The 21,333-nt window shown below is 56.1% G+C and overlaps 2 protein-coding genes across 2 annotated transcripts; both read right to left on the reverse strand.

Annotated features, from left to right (window-relative positions):
* Positions 1 to 1,925: 1,925 nt before the first annotated feature.
* LOC133262655 (sodium-dependent lysophosphatidylcholine symporter 1-like) lies at positions 1,926 to 10,971 on the reverse strand. Its single transcript, XM_061442047.1, has 13 exons — positions 10,933 to 10,971; positions 6,440 to 6,559; positions 5,992 to 6,116; positions 5,264 to 5,396; positions 4,808 to 4,886; positions 4,232 to 4,386; positions 3,930 to 4,020; positions 3,620 to 3,741; positions 3,419 to 3,502; positions 3,194 to 3,277; positions 2,883 to 2,995; positions 2,405 to 2,548; positions 1,926 to 2,133 (listed from the first exon to the last, which is right to left on the reverse strand). The coding sequence occupies exons 1-13, from the start codon at positions 10,969 to 10,971 to the stop codon at positions 1,953 to 1,955; spliced, it is 1,470 nt and encodes a 489-aa protein (XP_061298031.1). The 3' UTR covers positions 1,926 to 1,952.
* A 3,524-nt stretch (positions 10,972 to 14,495) lies between these two features.
* Positions 14,496 to 21,210, reverse strand: NSFL1C (NSFL1 cofactor). Its single transcript, XM_061441265.1, has 9 exons — positions 21,044 to 21,210; positions 20,263 to 20,360; positions 19,152 to 19,226; positions 17,575 to 17,740; positions 17,167 to 17,259; positions 16,507 to 16,616; positions 15,947 to 16,084; positions 15,344 to 15,508; positions 14,496 to 14,845 (listed from the first exon to the last, which is right to left on the reverse strand). The coding sequence occupies exons 1-9, from the start codon at positions 21,143 to 21,145 to the stop codon at positions 14,683 to 14,685; spliced, it is 1,110 nt and encodes a 369-aa protein (XP_061297249.1). The 5' UTR covers positions 21,146 to 21,210; the 3' UTR covers positions 14,496 to 14,682.
* Between the last annotated feature and the right edge of the window lie 123 nt (positions 21,211 to 21,333).

Below are 21,333 nucleotides of genomic sequence, written 5' to 3' on the forward strand. Positions count from 1 at the left end.
GCACCAGCCCCGATGGTATTAAAGAGACGTGGATGTGGCACTTGGGGCCATGGGTCAGTGGTGGCCTTGGCAGGGCTGGGTTAACAGTTGGACTGGAGGAGCGTAAAGGTCTTTTCCACCCCAGACAATCCCGTGGTTCTGCAATCTGTGCTCTCTGCAGGATTTTATACTCAACAATCAGAACGTTTCCTCAATGCTCAGAGGCGTTTGCTTGCTTGTGAATCGAAGAGCACCGAGGCTGAAAGCACGGCGGTGGCAGTGGGCAGAGCCTCCCAATGCCTCAGCATGGGCTGAGTCAGGCGATGCCACAGAGCACCCTGCGCCCACCAGAAACCAAGACAACAGCAGGAGGAAAAACAAGGGGGGAGAAACCAGACCGGAGGCTCTTTGTGTGCCTGAGAAACGGCTCTGACCCGGAGCGGCTGCGGGGGCCCTGACGCGGCTCTAAAGCATCTCCCCCGCTGATCCAAAGTTGTGCTGCAGGGCCCGAGGCTTCCCGTGACCTCCGTGCACGACTGGGGCTGCTTTGCTTGGGATGGTGGCGGTGGGCACGGGGCTGGGAGCCGCAGGGGCAGCCCACGGGCACACACAGCCCCAGCCCTAAAAATAACCACGCTCCCGCTCCGCCTCGGCTCCCAGCTGACAGCTACGGGGTGGTGGATGCGCCTCTTCCCCCTGCTGCCTCCTCCCTGTTGCCAGGAGAGATGTGGGGGTGCCGAGCAGCGCTTGCGAGAGGCTGCTGGGGGAGATCAGCTCCGGGCTGCGATGCGAAACCAGCTTCAATCCCAGCCTGGTTTGGGTTGGAAGGGGCCTTAAAGCTCCTCCAGCTCCATGCAGGGACCCCTTCCACTGGAGCAGCTTGCTGCAAGCCCCTGTGTCCAACCTGGCCTTGAACACTGCCAGGGATGGGGCAGCCACAGCTTCTCTGGGCACCCTGTGCCAGCGCCTCAGCACCCTCACAGGGAAGAGCTTCTGCCTAAGAGCTCATCTCAGTCTCCCCTCTGGCAGGTTCAAGCCATTCCCCTTGGCCTGCCCCACATGAGTGACGTTCATTTGACATTTGTGCCATAAGCTCCCAAGCTGCAGAAAGCAGGAGAAGCTGCCACAATCCTGCCCAGCTGCATGACCGGGGCAGTGCAGCCCATTCCTGCTGGGAAGCTCCCAGTTTCCCAGAGGTGATTCAGGTAACCCAGCACAGGCAGATGGACAGAGCTGGTTTCCAACACCCTCCTGCCGGGCACCATGGTTCAGCACATGCTTTAAACCACTGCTGGCTTGAGCTTCACCCTTGGTCAAAGAAATTCTCCCCCTTTCCCTGTGAAAGGGCAGCCTAAGCACAAGGATCGTGCTGCATTGGCTGTATTTTCCCTAAAATCTGGTCAAAAAGAGCTTCCTTTTGCAAACAACCGCAGTGCTCTTGGTGTGTGCTTTCCACAGCTGAAGTGACACCTCTGCCCCCCCAGTGCCCTTCCTGCTGGCACTGCAGCCTGTCCCAGGAGGTCACCATGGATCTGCCTTGCCCAGGTCTGTCAGGACCTGCTGAAAGAGCAGCGAGGCCAAGCCCTGGAGCAAGCAGCCCCGGTGAGGTGTCAGAGCTCGCTGTATGTGTGCAGCGGGACAGGAAGGGGGGCAGGATGCAGAGCAGGCCTTTGGGACAGGGAACAGGAAACAACAGGAAGCGATGGCTTTCCCTGAGAGCAGCACATCCTGAGAGTGCAGCAGCTCCGCGTCCATCCCGGTGAGCTCAGCCGCTGCCAGCCAGGGCTTATTCGGGTTGTACCTGGTGTCTGTGAACAGCAGCACACATGAAAGCTGGTCTGAGCCTCCAGAGGACCCCAAAACCCATTGGGAAGTGCACCCCTTGAGGGGATCGTAGCTCAGACATGGGGAGCTGCACTCCCCTATAAAACATTGCATGTTGGGCTAGGACCAAGGCTTCCGGGAGCTCAAATTTACCCCATTGCCTCCATCTCCATTCTCATCTCCTTCCTCCTCTCCTCACCAATGGGATGGAGGTAGAAGACAAATATGGCAATGAGCAGCAGGCTTATTGGAACTGGAGCCATGAGAAGCTGCAGGGTGAGGACCACAGAGGGGTTGGATGTGCAGTCTCCAGCATGGTAACCTGCAAAACTAGAGGAGAATGGTTTTCCTTCCCCCAGCCCCATCAGGCCATCACAGAGGGCAAGCAGGCACTTCTGCTGCTCTCCTCTAGAAACTGGTCTTGGGGGCTCAGGTTTTGGGGGGGTTCTGCTTTTCTTGCTCCAACAGATGTTGGAAAGACAAATTTGGATTCCCCTGTGGCTGATTCCAGCACCTCCTCTCAACACTCTAGAGAACAGCAGTGGAAGCTGCCTGTGCTGGGCTGACACAAGGAGGGAGGTGGTGCTCATGGGGGGCTTACTGTAAGCTCAGTGTGGATATCCCCACGGCAAGGCCCCCAGCAAGCTTGTTGAAGAAGACATAAAAGGAGTAGAAGAGAGCCTCCAGGTTGAGGCAGCCGGGGTTCCTCAGCATGAAGTCATCTACTGCATCCGGCAGCATGGACCTGGGGGCACACAGCCCCAGGGACATGTCAGTGGCACCCACCCAGCTGAACACAGACGTAGCTGCTCCCAGCAGCAGAGAGAGACAGAATGCTTCAGAAAAAGAGAATTAAAAGAGTGCCCTGCACATGCTGCTGCCAAACCTGAGCACAGACTGAAGGATGCTGCTGGAGGACCATGGATCCCATCCGTGTCCCTTCCCAGTCCCATCTCCACACGTCCCTCAAGCTGCTGCACCGAGCAAACAGGCAGCCTTGGCACATCGAGGGTGCTGATCTCCCTAAATCCTTCCCCTCTGCTCTGCCTGGCAGGAGGCTCGGAGGTGCCTGCACTCACCATGGCAAAAGGTAGAGCACAGCCATGCTGCAGCCTGCCACCATCACCGGGAAGATGAAGGCCGGGAAGTTGTGCATCACTTGGGTGACAGCTACCAGGGCTGGGATGATGAGCTGTGCAAAGGGGGAAAGGGAAGACCAAAGCACATGGACCCTTCCTGCTGCTCACAGCAGCCTGCACCCATCTGCCCAGCCAGAGCCATGACCAGACACCATAGCCAGACGTGGCTCTGCTCCCAGACACCATGGTTAGCTGAGGACAAGGCTGTCCCCTCCCAGGGCTTCTCAATCCAAGGCCGTGGGCAAACTCACTGCCAGGCCCAGGGAGGCTGCTGTTTTCTTTCCAAATCTCCCCAAAAACCATTGCCAGAAGGGAATGGAGAGGGAAGCTGTGACCTGAGGAGAGAACCAGAGGGGAGGCTCAGCAATGGGTGATGTCCTTGCTGGTGGACAGAAACAGCAGCACATCACTCCAGGAGGCTGAGGTGACCCAGGGCTCAGCCCCTCCATCAGGAAGGTCTGCCTGGGCTCACTTACCAACATGATAAGCACTAAATGCTGGAACTTCCCGGCCAGCCCCGCAGCATGGGTACAGAAGAAGGCAAAGATCCCTTGTGTGATCTGGGAAAGCAACATGGGGATGTTCATGGCTGGGGTCCTCAGTTCGCCGTCTGGATAAACTCGCCTGGACACCTCATTCCCCACATTCTCTTCCTACCGTGGCAGCAGGTCTCTCACCTGGAAAGCCAGGGATGCGAAGAGGAAGGCACAGAGCAGCTGGGTGTAGGGCTTGTGTCCCACCATCATCCTCAGGCAGCTGGCAAAGGGCAGCTCAACCTTCCCCAGGGGCCTGAGGGGCCCTGAGAGGAGACAGCACTGGAGAAGAACCACAGCACAGGGGGGCACGGGGGGGGGGGGGTGCACCGCTGTGTCTGGGGTGCAGCTCCACTGCCTCAGTACAGACACAACAGCATCCTCTGCAGCCCCATCCTCACCATCATCCAGCTGCCGCTGGGCACTCTCCAGACTGCATCTAAATGGACCTTACCTGGCTGCTCCTTGACACCGAAGATGAGAACCAGACAGGAAAGGCAATAGACTGAGCCCAGGACCAGGGATGCAAAGAAATAGGCTCTACGCTGGAAAATGAGAGACAGTGCACAGTGACAGTCAGACTGGTTTGTGCTGAAGGGACCTTAAAGCTCCTCCAGCTCCAACCCCTGCCACGGGCAGGGACCCCTTCCACTGGAGCAGCTTGATCCAAGCCCCTGTGTCCAACCTGGCCTTGAGCACTGCCAGGTATGGGTACGGTGTGGAGCAGAAGGGTGGCTGTGCCAAGCCAGCCCATACCGTGTTGTCCAGGGAGCCGGTGAGGCCGGAGGTGCTGGTATTGGACACGGTTTCATTCGACATGGAACAGCCGTTCATGCGGGCATGGTAACTACCCACCATCTGCCCCTGGATTCCTGACCCGAGCAGAGTGCTGAACACCTCCATCCCCATTCCTGCCAGGACAGCCAGAGAGAAACCTCAGCCCACTCCCTGGCTGCTGGGACACAGCCCTAAGGTAAAGGACTGGCTTTGGGAACAGAACCAGAGGCACCACCGTCCAGAGCTTCCCCAGAAGCAGAGACCTGCTGTTTCTACCTGCTCTTTTTTTTCCCCCCTTTCTCCAGCAGTCAATGCTTTAATGTTTGGAACCAATAAATCTGGCTCCTGACTCCCTCGGGGATGATACAGAGCTAAGAAATGCTTCTGCAGCTAAATTCTTAGCAGAAGATGACTGGTTTCATCCCTGGTTTCACCTCCTGGTTTACCCCAGCCACTCTGCAGCCTGTTCCAAGCCAAAGGACCTCATTCCTCCCTCCTCCAGGGAGGTTCTCCCAGGAATGCAGGCAGACAGGGGCTCAGGGCACAGACACTTACTGTAGGCAGTGGCTGAGTCACGGTCTCCCTGGGTTCCTCCCAGGAACATTGTGAGGGAAGAGTACGGCACATGGTAGCACTGGGGAGAGCAGAGTTCAGACACAGCCCCAGCTGCTGCTTCCCTGGTTTGCTGCTCATCACCCCCCTCATCCCTACACACAGCAGATGATGCTGCCTTCAGTGGCACCCTCTTCTGTGATCCGCTCTGTTCCCACAAAGCAGTGATGGAGAAGATCACATCACCATGCACAGGCAGCCCAACTGCAACCCCAGCATTCAAATGCACCCACTGTTCCATCTCCCCATCCCTGCTGGCATGGTCTGCACCATCCTGCTTCCCCCATCTACTGCTCTTCTCTGGGTCCTTCCTGGGACCCCCCCATCCGAGCGTGGCCCCATCCCCTGCAGTACAGGCTGTTGTGTGAGGCAGCCAGCCCCAGGCACCATGTTCCTTACAGTCATGCAGGTCTGGAAGAAGCTGTACATGAACAGGTACCACAGGAATTTCAGGGCGGCGGGGGTGGCATCCGGGAGGCTGGACCACATCATGCAGTAGCAGAGCACCCCGAAGGGCATGGAGCATGCGATCCTGTGGAGGCATGGAGCTGCTCAGATGGGACCCTCACACACGGTGGTCGCACTTCTCCTTGCACAAGCTGAGCTACGTAGCACAGCCTCTTTCCCAGCTTCCGAACCGGAGCCCAGCTACTGTGAGATCAGAGTACATGAGAGGAGGCAGCTCTGCTCAGGTGAGTGCCCATCGCAGTGAAAAAGTAATGCTCCAACATCTCTTCCTTAACCACTTCAAGCCCTTGCCCTGCAGCAGAACTGGGGGGGCAGAAGGAACCCTCCATGTGGAAGATCTGCCTGTGGTTAGAGCTGCTGGCACAGCAAACTGCCACCACACAGGGCTCTCAGAGCACCAAAGCCTTGAGAACATGAGGTCCCGGAGTGACTGACAGCAAGCAGACAGGTTTGCAGTACATCCCTCCTGTTTCACTGCAATGACATATGGACCCCACTGCGAGTTGTGTCATCTTTTGTGTCCTTGCAACGTTAAGGTTTGGAATTCTCCAGAAGCCACAATCACACTGAACTCCCAGTGAAGCATCCCAGTGTCTCCTGGTGCTAGTACTCAATAAGCCCAGCAAAGACCCTCCAGAAGCTCCAGCCCCGACACCCACCATGGCACCAGCTTGCCGTATTTTGTCCTCGGGCTCTTGCTGACCAGGAAGCCAATAGCTGGGTCAGTAACTGCATCCCAGGCTCTTCCAAGGAAAAGGATCAAAGAGGCATGGAACGGCTCCAGCTGAAGGGGAAACAGAAACCACAGCACGAAAGGGAAGGAAGTCCTGCTGAAAAGCTGCGAGCAGTGAGCCCGAGGCAGCTCCCTCGAGCCAAGGTTTCATCTGCATCCCCTGGAGACCACTCCAGGCACTGAAGTGGCCCAGAAACATCTCCTGCACCCCCACCAGTATTTGCATGATGTGATTTTGATGCAGTTTGAACAGCTAATTCTAATGAGCATTTCCAAGGGGTTTTAGCCACCCACCGAACCCTGCCCTTGCCCCATTGTGCTGAGCTTATGCTAAGCCCCTTTTGCAGATAACCCCGTCTCAAGCGGCCACTCACCTGCACGACATCCAGCAGGAAGATCTGGAGGAAAAACCCCAGGGCATTGCCCGTCATCTGGTAGGGAATGCCCCCAACAGCATAGCAAACCTTCCTGCAGAGCGGCAGCCCCGGCTCCTCCTGCAGCCAGAGGGAACAAGCCCACCTAAGAAGCAATGCACACCTCGGGCTGACAGCAAGCCCCCAGCTTACCCCACCCTCAGGGCTCTCCGAGGCCCATTTAACCCCCAGTTGACACCCACAAGCCGGGTGCTGATGGTAGCTGGGGTGCTGTGATGTGCTTCCCTGTCTGCTGGTGACCTTAGTGCATCAGGCCATGGTGTTTCCTACCCGTGACCTGGCTCCTGGGGTCCTGCTCAATGCATTTGCTGTTCTTCATAAGCCTTCAAGGGTATGAGCTCGGGGGTTACGAGCATGCTGCCAGCCTCTATGGGGCAAGCTGGTCTAGGGGAAGGTGTCCCTGCTTCCGCACAAGCTGAGACCGGATGGATCAGCTGCTCTCTCTGAGGTCTCATCCTGCAGTAGCCTCCTGTTCCTGTGCAACACAGAGGTGCATCACTGCTGACAGCAAGATGGCTTTGGGGTGGGAGGAAGGCAGGGCTGCAGGTAGCCTCTGGGAACTTGCCAGCTCCTTGAGGCTCGGTTGGGTATTTACTGCAGGTAAGCACATCCAAATTAAACAGAGGCTTTGCCATCAGCCCTCTTCCTGCATGCTGAAATGTTCCTTGTGCCTTCCCCGTTATCTATAGAAATCCCTGGGCGCTGGCCTTTGCAGCCTCTCCTCCGACTGCCCCCGTTACAGTTGCTTGAAGTCTGATGCAGTTTGGACTTTTTAATGTGACAGAAATAGAAGCACTGGACGGAGGCTGGACAGAATAAGGACAGACAGTGTTGGACCAGCTCAGCAGAGAGCACCGCGGCTGGCATTACATATGGATCTCGTTTGTTAGCAGCCTGTGATGACAGAATCCCAGCCTGGTTTGCATTGAAGGGACCTTAAAGCTCCTCCAGCTCCAACTCCTGCCATGGGCAGGGACCCCTTCCACTGCAGCAGCTTGCTCCAAGCCCCTGTGTCCAACCTGGCCTTGAGCACTGCCAGGGATGGGGCAGCCACAGCTTCTCTGGGCGCCCTGCCTGTTTGGCTGTGCCACCGAGAGCTCCAAGAGCCACCCTTGAGGGGTGAGAGACCTTCATTGTGGTGCTTAGGGAACAGCTTCTGAAAGGACAGGCTCAATCCCCCGAAAAGCAGCATTCCAGAAGGCTCTGAGTGCATTTCCCTCACGTAACCATTAGCAATAACTCCTCCGCAGCCCATGGATAAAGCACTGACGCTGCTGTGCCCACCAGGCCCAATGTCCCCAGCACACCCAGGGAGCAGAGCTCCTGCTTCCCCTGTGCTGGGTAACCTCAGCCTGCTCGAGCCTCCCAACTCCTGCCTCCGCTTTCCTCCCTGCCCTTTCCAGCACAGGTCCCCCCTGCGCTCCAAATTGCAGAGCAGGCTGGTCCCGCGGGGCTGGCAGGAGCCTTGGGCTCTCAGCACCACCGCGGAGCGTTGACTCATCCCCCAAGAGCTCGTTTCCACAGCAATGCTGCTTCTAAAATGACAAAAGCCCTTCCTGTGGGCTCGAAGGTTTTGAGGGCAGCTCTGGGTGCCGTGCTGCTCGCAGCAGGTAGGATGGAGCCGGGCACGGCTCTGCCCATCCCGCCTGGGAGGCAGCAACAACAGAACGGGGAGCTCTGCTCCAACAATGGCATCTGGAGCCTGAGTCAGAAACACTTGACAACACCCACAGCCCGCGGCTGCTGCGCCAGGCGGGCTCGGCGTGGGTGTGAGCACGTGTGCCAGCGCTGCTGCATGTGAGGAGCCAGCACCCTGGACACTGAGCTTAGAATCAGAATGGGTTGGGGTGGAAGGGACCTTAAAGCTCCTCCAGCTCCAACCCCTGCCACGGGCAGGGACCCCTTCCACTGGAGCAGCTTGCTCCAAGCCCCTGTGTCCAACCTGGCCTTGAGCACTGCCAGGGATGGGGCAGCCACAGCTTCTCTGGGCACCCTGTGCCAGCGCCTCAGCACCCTCACAGAGAAGAGCTTCTGCCTTATCTCCAACCTGAACTCCCCCTGTTTGTCTGAACCCATCACCCCTTGTCCTGTTGCTACAGTCCCTGATGAAGAGCCACTCTCCAGCATCCTTGGAGCCCCCTTCAGACACTGCTCTGAGGTCTCCACGCAGCTTCCAGCCCCAGCACTCTCAGCCTGTCATGGCTTTTATCCTAAGGGCTTCTACAGGTGTCTTACCTCCCTGCAGACCTCTCTGTTCTGTTGGAGAGCTCCTCCTTGGCTGGACCTGTGCATCTCAGCATCTTCGGGACCAGCTGGAAGCATGACTGCAGGGATGAGTGCCCTGCAGCGACATGCGCCAGGGATGCGGAAACTTCCTGGCCCAGGGAGAGGAAGTATTGGCCTCGGACGTCAAAGAGCACATGACAAGCACAGAGTGGAACTGGATAGAGACCTGACAAGTGAAACACATCATCTGCAGGGCCCCAGGGGAAGCGAGCGGCCTTGAAGGAGGAGCATGGCCAGAGCCTGCCCATGGGGGCAGGAAGCCTGGCAGGGCTCACAGGGGACCATGTACTCGGCTCTCAGGAGCTGTGCCAGCACCTCAGCACCCTCACAGGGAAGAGCTTCTGCCTAAGAGCTCAACTCAGTCTCCCCTCGGGCAGGTTAAAGCCATTCCCCTTGGCCTGTCCCTACATCCCTTGTCCCAAGCCCCTCTCCGGGTTTCCTGCAGCCCCTTTAGGCACTGGAGCTGCTCTCAGGTCTCCCCTTCAGGAGCCTTCTCTTCTCCAGGCTGACCCAGCCCAGCTCTCTCAGCTTGGCTCCAGAGCAGAGCTGCTCCTGTCCTCTTTCCTTTCTCTATTAAGCAAGACCTGCAGTTATCAACCTCTTTCAGCCTGCGATCTCCTGAGCGCTCCCCCATGACAATGCAGACCCCCCACAAAAACGTGCTTTTCTCTGTCCCCCTTCACAGCCCCAGAGCCCAGCATCTCGGCATCACAAACCCAAACCTCCCCTGCATTAAGAGCAGTGGGAGCCCAGCTCCTGGGAGCAGCTGAGTTCCCAAGGCTCTGGTGCTCCTCACACACAGCACATCACCACAGAGGCAGAGCCAGGGCAGAGCAACCCAGGCAAAGCCCCCTCCCTGCTCTCCCCCACATTACCAAGAGCCACTGGGAGGGTTAAATCCACGTTGGTGTCCCTGTATCACCACCCATAAGGGAACTCAAGCACCTGTCTCCAGGGCTCATCCCCATGCTGTTAGGTTGTCTTCAGCTCAGCCTGACCCAGTGGGGGTTAATCTCAAACCCCTCAGTCTCCCAGGCTGAGTCAGAACTCGGTTCCTAAGCCCCAGCAGGACTGAGTCAGCGGCATCTCTCCTCACTGCTGTTCTGCTGACATCCCAGATAACAAATATCACTCACGCTGGACCACAGCCAGCGCAGGGGCAGCCAAATCCCTGTCTCCCACCGGCGTATCTAAGCATACGTCTCTATCAGAAAGCTCACCACTTCTCTCCCCACCCCAGAGGAAAGGGAAAACTCAAGAGGAAACAGAAAAACCTGATTTTTAGGTTTTTTTTTTCCTAGGCCGTTCTGTAACGTGGGTGGTTGGGTACCACTGGAGATGGTACTCAGCAGTTAATCCTCTGCTTGCCATTGTTTACTCTCCAGGTGCTCATAGGTGCAGGAAGCCAAGAGAGGCCCCTCCGTTGCCCCCCAGAGCAGCTCTGCAGCCCTCACTCCCTGCCTACTGCAGCGCTCAATTCTCCTCCTCACAGGGAAGCTCTATTCCTGCTCACGTTGAAAAACCAAACCCGACCACAAAACCAAGTCTAAAGGCAGCGAATGGGACTTTCTGGCACGGGAGCAAGCGGCAGCAGTTGGATACCTTCCACTGGCAAACCCTTTACCACCACTCTTTGCTCCAGCAGTTCTCGTGTTCCCCTGAGCACAGCTGCTTCCGCTGGGTGGAACGGGAGCCACGGCCTCAAGAGCCACCAAGGTGGATGTGGCAGAAGAGCTGCTGCTGCTGGAGGCCCCATAAGCCAACGAAGAGTGAATGACATGAGGATCACGAGATGTACCTGAGTAAATAGGAACATCTGTAATCCCTTCAGGACCTGCCAGCACTGGGACGGACAGGAGCAGTGCAGGCAAGACACCCCAGTGAGATAAGCATTTAGGAATGGAGTAAATAAGTCAGAAAATGATGAATTGATAAATCAAGAGGTGCTTGACACAGGAGCTGTTTGGCTGCCAGTGCTCTGAGCCTGCTGCAGCATTAGTGCTACCCTGCTCTCCATAGAAGCATGTAATTGGGAAACGGGGGGCTCGTTTGGAAGAGCTGCTGACAGGTAAGAACTAGAGGGGATTTCTCTTCCTGTTGTGTGGAACTCGGTGGGATCCCCGTGGAGCTCCAGCCCTGCAGCTCACCTGGTCAGCAGCAGCAACACGCACCTTTGGTTCAGACATCGTGTGCTCGTGTCCTTCCCCCATTGGCCACAATTCCTGGTCCCATCCTCCTGCAGCTGCAGGTGCCCTGAGATTCCTTGCTCCCCATCACCTCCAGTCGCTTCCTCCCGTTATCTGTAGCTGAGCTTCCCGAGCTCTGTGCCAGAACATAGCAACCAGCTTTGTGCTTTGTGCTGTCCACGTTGTTTGACCTCAGTGGGCAGCTCAGGCACGGCTACACCTGGAAGTGGATGTTCCTCCACCAGCATCACTGACCATGCATGGAAGAGGGACCAGGAAACACCCCATGGCAAAGGCAGCACCCCAGAGGGGAGGCGAAGTACCCAGGCAATGATGCAGAACGCGATCAGAAAACCCAGGAACTCAACCTTAGCAGCCAGGATGTGGGAAAAGAAGAAAACACCAAAGTGCCCCAAAAGGGAAAGAATCCAAGGAAGTTCTGCAGTCACCATCTGAGGAAGAGGAAATGGGTGAAACCGGAGGAAAGCCCTGGGATGGAGTGGACGCATCAGCCCCAGACAGGACAGCACCCGGTGAAAGTGGCTCCATCTCAACATGCAGATGTTGAACAGGAGCGAGGTTCCACACGAGAGGTGGAGCACCGCTGAGCACCAGCTGTGAGAGGCAGGAAGCTGGGGAGGGAGGGATCAGAGGGAAAGGAACGTCTCAAAGTGAAACCCTTCACCAGGCAGGGCAGGGAAACGACACCTTGTGAGCATAAAGGCCGGTTTTAGAAGAGCCCAACCTGAGCCTGTGACTCTGCTAGAACAAAGAAAAGGGATGACAAAGGGAAGAGCTTTTACTTGCAAGTCAGGAACTCCCCAACCACCACCACAGACTGCAGGAGTGTCAGAAATGAGCATTTACCTTCCTGCAGGGACACGTCAAACACCAAAGAGCTGCATGAGTGATGAAGAAGGGGATGCTCTTCGCAGAACCAAGGTGTCTCCCCAGCCCTTCTCCCTGCTCTGCTGTGTTATCCCAACCCTGTCCATTTGCCTGTCATTTTTGCTTTAAGGCTTATTTCAGGGTGACACATTCCTGCAGCTCACAGAAGGAGACAGTTTAATACAGGAGGTTGCATGTATGTTGCTTCCAGTTCGTTCCACAGCCTCTTTTGTGGAAGATGTGCCTTATCTTGTTCCAGACACCGCTTCAGTGCTCCACTCGGGAATGCTCCCGGGAGCCCAGCGGAGCTGATCCTGTGCACCAGGAGATAAGGACTGCTCATTACTGACAAACATAAAGCCCAAGCAGAGGCTCAGAGGAAGGAGGAGGCGGCAGCGGTGTCACAGAGGGCTCAGACACACAGAGAGAGCAGCACAAGGGGCAGGAGCTCCCAGCTCCTCCGCAGGAGCCTGCAAGGCGCAGAGCGGTGTCTCTGCAGCACTGCCACCCGCCGGCTCGGGAGGAAACGCGACTTTCCTGGCACACAAACGTCTTGAGGCCCAGAGCAACCCGGAATTGATCACCCCGGTGCCGAGGAGAGAGCGGGCAGGAAACCTGGATGTGGAAGTTGCCATCGGTGAGCGGAATCTGCACAACAAACCCCTTGGGGTCGGCAGCTGGAGGAGCTGCTGTCTGGCTACCAGCCCTCGTTTCACTTGCAGGGACCACAAGGACCATGGATGGCAGCTGGTTGTCACCTCAGCCCTCTGATGGCACTGGCTAACCAAGGCAGAAGAGGACACAGATGAAGTCTCTATCTGGGTTCAGGAGCAGATCCTGTCCAGCAGTCTGGAAGAGGTTATCCCAGGTCCCTAAAATGGCACAAGATACAAGAGCAAGGCCAGGTTGGAGGGGGCTGCTCCAGTGGAAGGCATCCCTGTCCGTGGCAGAGGTTGGAACCAGATGAGCTTAAGGTCCCTTCCAACCCAACCCAGGCTGGGATTCTATGAACGCCTCCAAAGAATGACTCCAATGAGTGGCTTCCCACAGGGCAGTTACCGAGCTCCAGGGTAAATCCCCTTTCTGAGCTCTTTGTACAGGTTCACACCGATTGCCGAGTGGGCACAAAGCACCAAGTGCTGCAGAAAAACACCTTCAAGCCACTGCTGAGACTCTGAATCTCACTGAGCTGCAGAGGGCTGAAGGGAAGCCAGAGCAGGCACTGCATGCACACCGTCCCAGCCACGAGAACCAGCCACAGAAAGGCTCAAACGCTGCTTTCCTCTTTTGTGGGCTTTTAATGGCAATTTTCACAACAGTTTACAAACTCCTTGTTACTCACATTATGGCTCCAGTTAGGAATGAACAGGGAATGGAATTCAGCTCTCAATGGAGGAACTGGTGGTAAAACTGCCCTTTGCTGAGGTCTGGAATCTCCTCCCGCGTTGTGCATTAATACAGGCGGCCAAGCGAGTTCCTCACGCTGAACCTGCCTGACCTGCTGCACCGACCTGCTGCCCTGCCCCAGCCTGCACCTCCCGGCCCTACCGCTTGTCCTCTGTGCCCACGAGGGGACCTAGGAGCTTCGGAGCACTGAGGGGTTGGACTCACAGTGCAGGGCTCCAGCTGGGATGCTCCAGCCCTGGGCATGGCAGTGGTGCAGCCTCTGCGGATGGGATGGTGCTGGATCAGTTCCCACTTGGCTGATGTCTGGAGGCCCACGGTTCCACACAGCTCTCCAGTTCTGCTCCGAGGGCAGCACTAGGGCAGCGAGCACGTTGTGGGCTGGTGCAAAGTGCCCTGGCACAAGGCTATAGATGGTAACTTGTACGTGCGACTACTACCAGGCCCTTACATCAAGGCATTAAAGAAAGCACCCGGAGGATTCTGTTCAAAGGAGAGAAAGATGCAGAGACCCGAGTCCAAAACACAACCAGCACAACAGAGCAAAGCTGGAGAATTCCAGCTGTGCAGCTACGCTAGCCCTCAGCAGAGGAAATAAATCAAAGGGTCCTACAGGCTTGAGTTTTCCCACCTGAGCTGTTTCCATCATCTCAGTAATTCACCTCTCAAAACAAAACTTGCTTTCTAGTAAGGCAGGCTCCATTTGCCTTTTAGTTTCAGTCACTTTGTGCTGATTCAGCTTTGTGCCTTCTTGGAAAGAAAGGTCAGCAGCAGAGCTTCAGTGAATGCAGTACAGCAAATTCAAGCGGCAGCCTGGGCTGCAGGAGGAAGGGCAGGAGGAGCAGGCACTGCACTTAACACCCCTGAGTCCTGCTGGGGGAAAGAAAGTCAGGACTTCCTCTCTGGAAAAGCCCAAGAAGTGTTAAACCTGGCACCCCACAGTGAGCAAAGGCTGTTTCCCAAAGCCTTCCCTCCACAACCATTATCAGATCACCCATTCTCATATAGTTTCTAGTTAAGGTGAGAAAATAGAGCACTTCACAGCAGTCCCTGGAGGAGAGGGAAGAACCAAAGGACTGTGATAAGCACCCAGCTGGGAACTCTGGACAGAAACTGCTCTTTGGGAGCTCCCTTTCCCTCGCCTTCCTCACTCCTCTCAAGGCAGTAACACATCCCACAAAGGTAACTCAACCCAGCTCTCCTGGAGAGCCTGTGGCACGAGAGGCTGCAGCTCCTTTCAAAATGGATTCATCTCATTTATTTATTTCCAAGTCCACTGATCATCATCACGAAAAAAAACAACCCAAAACCAACAACAAAAACCCCCATGGGAAATGCAACTAAAGAGAGAAAGTCCAACCGAGAGCTAAGAACCCAGAGCTAGGAGGAGGTGTGAGCCTGCGCGGCACAGCGGGGTCCTTATGTCAACCGCTGGACGATGACAGCGTTGAGCAGGTTGGCTTCCTTCAGGGTCTGGTTCTCGTCAGTCAGCTCTTTGTTGGGGAAGGTGGTCATGAGGATGAAGCTGGTGGCAGCCATCGCTGGCCGGGCATCTACTATGAAGAGCCGGATGTCCCGGATCCTGTCCAAAGGGATCAGACACATGAGGATGATCCTGTTATTGAGCATCCTAAAACCACGGCGACAGCCTGAATTCAGCTTCCCAGAGTAGGCAACCCCGCAGCTGCTGCATCTGGCTTTCAGCTAACAACAGAGGCCACAGCCAGTAAAGAACTGGGAGAATAATGGAACAAGTTCAGTTATCTGACAGTTTGTAAAGCCCTTAGAAGAGATTCAGGCTTTTTAAGTGACATTAAGGAAAGTGCCTCTGATGCTTCCAGGTGCAGTATCCCTGGCTATAATCCCTCATGATTCAGAAAGCAAATCCAATCCTTCCAACAGTTAACAACCGCCTTAAAACCCCACAATGATTTTACTCCTCTTCACCTATACAGAAGGATCCCCAGAGCTCTCTGCAGCAGGCTGGCCAGGAGTTTAACCTCAGCTCCCTCTGTGCACAGCCTGCAGTGCCATCCCGGCCTTCCCAGTCAGTCACCTGTGATTCACACTGTGGCTGTACCTGTGGTTGTGGTTGAACTTCTGCACCAGGCGCCCGCCGTCAGCGAGCCGGATCTGGATGTTGGTGACAGGCTCTGACTCGTCAATCACGATGGCAGAGCTGGCTTTGGCTTCATTGGCTGCCTGCTGGGCTGGAGAGCTGGTGCCCATCACCTGGGGTGCACTGCTGAGGGCAGGGAGACACAAGGTGAGCTGGTAAAACTCGAATGAGACACTGGGCCCACTGCCAGAGGCACCAACACAACTGGAGATGAGGATGCAGGAGTCGGCTACTGAGCAGGAACTTGTCTTAGAACATCCCCTATATCCCTTTGGAGCACACATCATGGGTCTTCACACCCCCACAGGAAACATGGGCAGTGTAACTTGGAGACACTGCTCCTGTGCACCATCCCACAATGGTTCCAAACTAGGGATTCACCTCCTGGCCTGGAAAGGATGAGCCACCTCACAGGACATGCGAGTAAACCTCATTTCCTCCCTGCGAGGAACACCTCCCACACCACAGGCACTGACAGATGAATCAACCCAACACAACTCTGGCGTGACACTTCTGCATCACGCACAAAGCAAGCTCTTTGCTGGGGAGCTGCTGCCTTCTCACCTGCCCAGCTTCTGTCCTTCTCCAGTGAAAGCTTTGAAGACACTTTTGGGTTTCACATACTCCTCGTCGCGGTGATCCTCCATGTCCAGGTTCACTTGTCCACCCCGCGCCAGCCTGCGCAGCTCGGCCGGGACCTCCCTGCAAAGAGACTGTCCTGAGGCTGCTGGCTCCCAGTTGGGAAGGCACAAAGGGAAAGTGCCAGCCACAGACCTCTGGGATTCTGGGAGCTGCAGTGAGCCTGTGCTTAACTAACAGGGCAGATGCACACCTCCCACTACCAGACACGGGATAAAGGTCACCTTTCCCTAGCCCTCACCTGGACTGACAAAATGCATCAGGGATTCCCAGCCCAAATACTAACATTTGTTCACTTCAAGCTCTCCAGGCCCCACCCAAACCAAAGCCTCTTCCCATTTATCCAAAGTGTTCAAGTCTCCCCTTCCACAGCTCCCATATTAATCCAGCTCAGGTGAAACGTACCACTGGTTCAGCATCCTGGATTCCACAAGCACTTCTGCTGCAGAAAACAGCTATTCCTTCCCTCCCTTCTCCCTACATACCCTCTGCGGATATCATCAAGAAACTGGGCATTGGACGGATCCTGGTAGCTCCTCAGTTCTCCGCTATCCAGACTGAATCCACTCTTCCAGAGCTTCAGCACAACGTGGACCTGCAGCAGCCCCACACAACAGTTAGCCTCACCGAGGCAGCTCGGTAAGAATGATAAGCAGATGCAAAATGAAGTGCTCCAGACTGGCAGAGGCATTTCAAGGTGCAGAAAACATTCCAGCCAGGTTCCTCTGGCTTGGAAAACCCCAAAGCCCTGGCTATGTAACAGTTAGGCAGCAGTTCCTAGGAGGTGGCACTGCAGATGCTGTCATAAATGAGGTTGGAAAGCCAAGAGTGTGCCAGGAGAGGAGCCAAAATCAAGCTCTCACCACAGCCTAGGTGGGTATTTGGTCACAAACCAAGCACAGGAGAATCCTGCACTGGTGCTGTTAGCTCCAAATCTCTTCATGGTTATGAAGAGTTAATCACCCAGCGCTCTAATAAGCATCTACCATCTTCTAATCAGAAATCCCACCAGAAGCAGGATCTACCATTCTTCTGTCCTCCTGGATTTCTACAGGGCTTTGTAACTCTCAGGCTCTCAAGCTGTGCAGCTATAGTAGAGAGATCCCTCAGCTGACATTTACACCACCAAACTGATTGATACTCACATCCTGAGCAGAGTTGTGTCTCCTCTCTCCTGCCACATAGGCAGACTCCTCCTCTGGGGTAGCACCAAGGCGATACCCTCCCCCTGCAAAAGGCTGCAAGAGAGAGGCAGCAGAGAGGTTATAGAACAGCACAAACCAAGACACAAACCCAGGACAGCTTTGCTTCTCTTTCCCTAACACTGCTGTGGCTGAATGGGGGCTATGGGGCATCAAGAACATCTCTTGTCCTGCAGGCACAGTGACCAGCTTGAGCAACTTAATGAATACACCACAAGAAAGTGCCTTTCCTTGCCACTGTGATACACGAGTTGGAGCTGCACTAAAGGAACCCAAACTTTGCTGTCCCTTAAAGACAATTCCAGGACTCCACAGGAACTGAAACAGGGAACAGAAGGACGAACTCCTCACTTTAGGCTTGCTGGTCTCGCCGCCGCTCTTGGCCGTCCGGTCAACCGCCACCGCGCCGTGTTCCTTCGCTCCTTTGAACAGATCCTCCACCAGCTCATTGGGGCTCTTCTTCCTCGGGGGACCAACGATCTGCTGCCCACTCCTCTCTGAGCCACCAGCATAAAACCTGGCAGACAGCACAGGGGGAAACGTGCTCACCTTGGGGTCCTGGGCAAGACGGCGCTGCTGCTTCTGCAGGAGATGTGTGTCACAGCACCCAGTCTTCTACCAGCATTCACTTGTTTGGTTTTCACAGCTTAATGGAACAGCTTGGATCTACAAATATTAGCTATTACCAGTGTGCCTCTACTGGGGCCACTCGCAAGTACTCACTGTACTAGAGATTGTCCTCTTCATAGAGCCACAGAATGAATGGTTTGGGTTGGAAGGCACCTTAAGGCTCATCCAGTTCCAACCTGGCCTTGAACACTGCCAGGGATGGGGCAGCCACAGCTTCTCTGGGCACCCTGTGCCAGCGCCTCAGCACCCTCACAGGGAAGAGCTTCTGCCTAAGAGCTCAGCTCAGTCTCCCCTCTGGCAGGTTCAAGCCATTCCCCTTGGCCTGTCCCTACATCCCTTGTCCCAGGCCCCTCTCCAGGTTTCCTGCAGCGCCTTTAGGCACTGGAGCTGCTCTAAGGTCTCTCCTTAAGGAGCCTTCTCTTCTCCAGGCTGACCCAGCCCAGCTCTCTCAGCTTGGCTCCAGAGCAGAGCTGCTCCAGCCCTCGCAGCAGCTCCTTATGTCAGTTACTGTAACATTATCCTTGCTCAACAGCAATAAATCGATAACTCTCTCAGACCCAGCAAGAGCAGCAGCCCAGACTGACAAGGCTCAGTTTCAAATGCCAGCACCAGCTTTACTTCCAAGCCCAACAAGACTTCCAGCAACTCCGACCTGTCAGATGGAAGAAGGTGGGCAGTGTGAGGGAAGGCACACACATATTCATGCCACACTGACAGATTCCCCACACACAGAACGGATCTGAACTGGAAGCACTGAATGCAGTCAGTGAAGTGCAATTAAGCACTTCTGGAAGACTGGGTTTATTAGCTTCCAGATGGCTTGTAACACAGAGCAAGCCCACATCTGTTTGCAGAGACCACGCAGTCTACTGAGGGCTGAGCCACTTTAAGACAGATCACAGCTCCATTCCACTTCCATTGCCTGTTAACCCTGAGGGTATCCAGCTACTTAGAGCTGAGACAGTAACCAGCTTCCCCAGCAGTACACCACGCTCCCACTGGAAAGGGGACCACGTTTTTCTACTCTGAACTTAGGGCTTCCACCTTCTGCCTTAAGCCCCACTCTCACCAGCAGAGCTCAGCAGTGAAATGTGGCGCTCCCACAGCCACACTGAGCACGTGCTTGGGGCCAGGCTCTGCACGGACCAAACCTGCCCTGTCAAACCTCAGGTTTTTCACTATAGGAGTTTCATATCGACTCCAGCTGCCTTCTTACAAAGTCCTGGACAGAAGAAACAAGTCATCAGAGCAGGGCAGGGATGAGCACACAGGTTTTGAGTCTCCCACCGAGAACTTACCTCTGCCCCTCCTCCTCTTCATCATCATCCTCCTGTGCATGAACAAGGTCTCGAAACGACGTTACTCTGTGGTCACTGCAAGAGGCAGGCAGAGAAGCGCATCACCCTCATGACACAGCAAAACCATACAAGCAGAACCTCTGGGTTGATGCTGTTCTGCTTGAGGCTGTGATTCATTACTCGATGAAATGACAGGTCGGTGCTGCCCTGTGTGGAACCACGTGGGGACCTGAGCTCCTGGACCTGCCAATGACACCAACAGCAATCAAGAGGAGGTGGGTGCACTGGAGGGGGGCTGCACCAGCAGAAGATGGGAGTCCTCAGTCTGTTCACATACTGCATTTTGCCACCTCTTCCAACCTGCACAGGGCCCTCCTCCAGCCCCCACATCCTTCCCTTCTGGTTGTTTCTGCTGAGGCCATTATCCGTGATCCAAACTGACGCAGATCTCCTCTGCAACAGGGGCTTTGTTCACCAGAGCCTGAACCAAGAGCACCTCTTCTTCACAACAGAGTCAGTAACTCCTCCTTTGTCAACCCAGGCAGTGTTTCCCTGCTGCTCAGGGACTTGGCAAGGCAAAACTAACTTCTTCTTGTAAAATGGATCAGGTGTCACCCAACATTAGAACTTTCCTGTGGAGGCACAACCTGCTCGAATGAAAGTGTCACCAACCGACTGCCTTTGACCTCGAGACAAATCAAGTGTTACCTGAGCAATGAGGCAAGCTGAGGAGCTGATCTTTGGATTAGTTGTGCAATAACCTCTGTGCTTGCATTTATAAATACTGGGGTTTTCACAATGCCCAGGGAGCCATGAGGTGAAGCAGGTCTAACCACGGAGCTGTTTTTCCTGAAGACTAACACACATCAGGGCTTCAGATACAGCTGAGGCTTTATGTGAATCCCAGACTTGTCTGTGTTGAAAGGAGCTTAAAGCTCCTCCAGCTCCAACCCCTGCCACGGGCAGGGACACCTTCCACTGGAGCAGGGTGCTCCAAGCCCCTGTATCCAACCTGGCCACCATCCACCAGTACAGCTCACTCACCACCGCAGGATGAGCCAGCTCTCACTGTCACACAATGAAGAGCTCAGCGCTGGAGCTCCCTCCTCACCTGGCTGAAGAGCCTCTGGATATGGAGCTGGCTGTTGGCTGGGGAAGGGTCAGGATGTCCTCATCCCCCCCGTCCTCATAGAAACTGGCGAGTGCAATCTGGAAAGGAACACACAGGTGGGAGCAGCCATTCCCCAACAGCAGCAAAGCCTCACACAAACACCACAGCTGCAGTCCCTGTCCCTCTGGACCTCCTAAGGTGCATCACAGCGAAGATGCTCCATGTCATCCCCCGCTTTGGGGGCCTCGCAGAGGAGCCCTTGCCAGCTCCTAACACTCAGCTTTGCTGCAGGACGGCACTCGCTGGTACAGGTAGGTCAGAGCAACCTCGCTCCTTCGGGGCTGTTTCCACAGGGCTCAGGCTAAAAGCACTGCTCCGCAACAGCTGCTCCTGCCACAGCCACGAGCGGGCTCCGACTTTAACCCAGCCGGACGGCTCGGGCGGAGCGCAGGCAGGAGCACGCCAGCCCGGTTCTGTTTGCCCCCGGCCCTGAGGGGAGCTGGCACTGCCGCTACCCGGGCAAACCCACCCCGGGCTCCTCACCCCGCGCTACCCAGCAGCGACGTTCGAAGTAAGCAGCGAACCAGGCCGGGCTTCGGCCCCAACCGGCACCGCCTGAGCACGACCCTCGCAGCCCTGCGGCCGCAAGGGGAACCTTGAGCCCGGGGCCTGGAGCGGGGCCCCGAGCGCCGGCCCAGCGCTGCTCCCCCCCCCACCACCGCCGCCGCCGCCACGGCCCCGGGCCGCGCCGCTCGCTCCCGGCTCGGGGGCTCGGCGCTACCTGCAGGTCCCAGCCGGCGGACTCGAGGAAGAACCGCGCCCGCCCCTCCTCGACCCCGGTCACAGCCACGAACTCCCTCAACGCCTCCTCCCTGTCCGCCATCTTGCCGCGGTGCAGCGCCCAAACACCGCCGGCAGCCGCGCAGACACCGCCCGGCCCCGCCGTGTGCGCCGCTAAAGCCGGCCCGGGGAGGAAACGGCACCGCGACCACAGCGGCCCCTGGCGGCGCGGGGGTGCGATGCGCCGAGCACCGGGGAGGGCAGCGCCGAGCACCGGGGAGGGCAGCGCCG

This window comes from Pezoporus flaviventris, unplaced genomic scaffold (genome assembly GCF_033815535.1).
Source record: "Pezoporus flaviventris isolate CSIRO_AGI_PZ_B2104156 unplaced genomic scaffold, CSIRO_AGI_Pfla_v1 ptg000213l, whole genome shotgun sequence".
Lineage (NCBI taxonomy): Eukaryota > Metazoa > Chordata > Aves > Psittaciformes > Psittacidae > Pezoporus > Pezoporus flaviventris.

Bases quoted from the DNA above. Each gene is read 5' to 3' on its own strand.
- NSFL1C (XM_061441265.1), bottom strand. From the start codon at position 21,145: ATGGCGGACAGGGAGGAGGCGTTGAGGGAGTTCGTGGCTGTGACCGGG. The intron at 19,227-20,262 runs GTGAGGAGGGAG...TGCCTCTTGCAG, and splicing joins TCCAGAGGCTCTTCAGCCAG to TGACCACAGAGTAACGTCGT. The intron at 16,617-17,166 runs GTGAGTATCAAT...GGGCTGCTGCAG, and splicing joins GACACAACTCTGCTCAGGAT to GTCCACGTTGTGCTGAAGCT.
- LOC133262655 (XM_061442047.1), bottom strand. From the start codon at position 10,971: ATGTCTGAACCAAAGGTGCGTGTTGCTGCTGCTGACCAG. The intron at 5,397-5,991 runs GTGGGTGTCGGG...ATGCCTCCACAG, and splicing joins TACGGCAAGCTGGTGCCATG to GATCGCATGCTCCATGCCCT. The intron at 4,387-4,807 runs GTAAGTGTCTGT...CTGTCCTGGCAG, and splicing joins TGACTCAGCCACTGCCTACA to GAATGGGGATGGAGGTGTTC.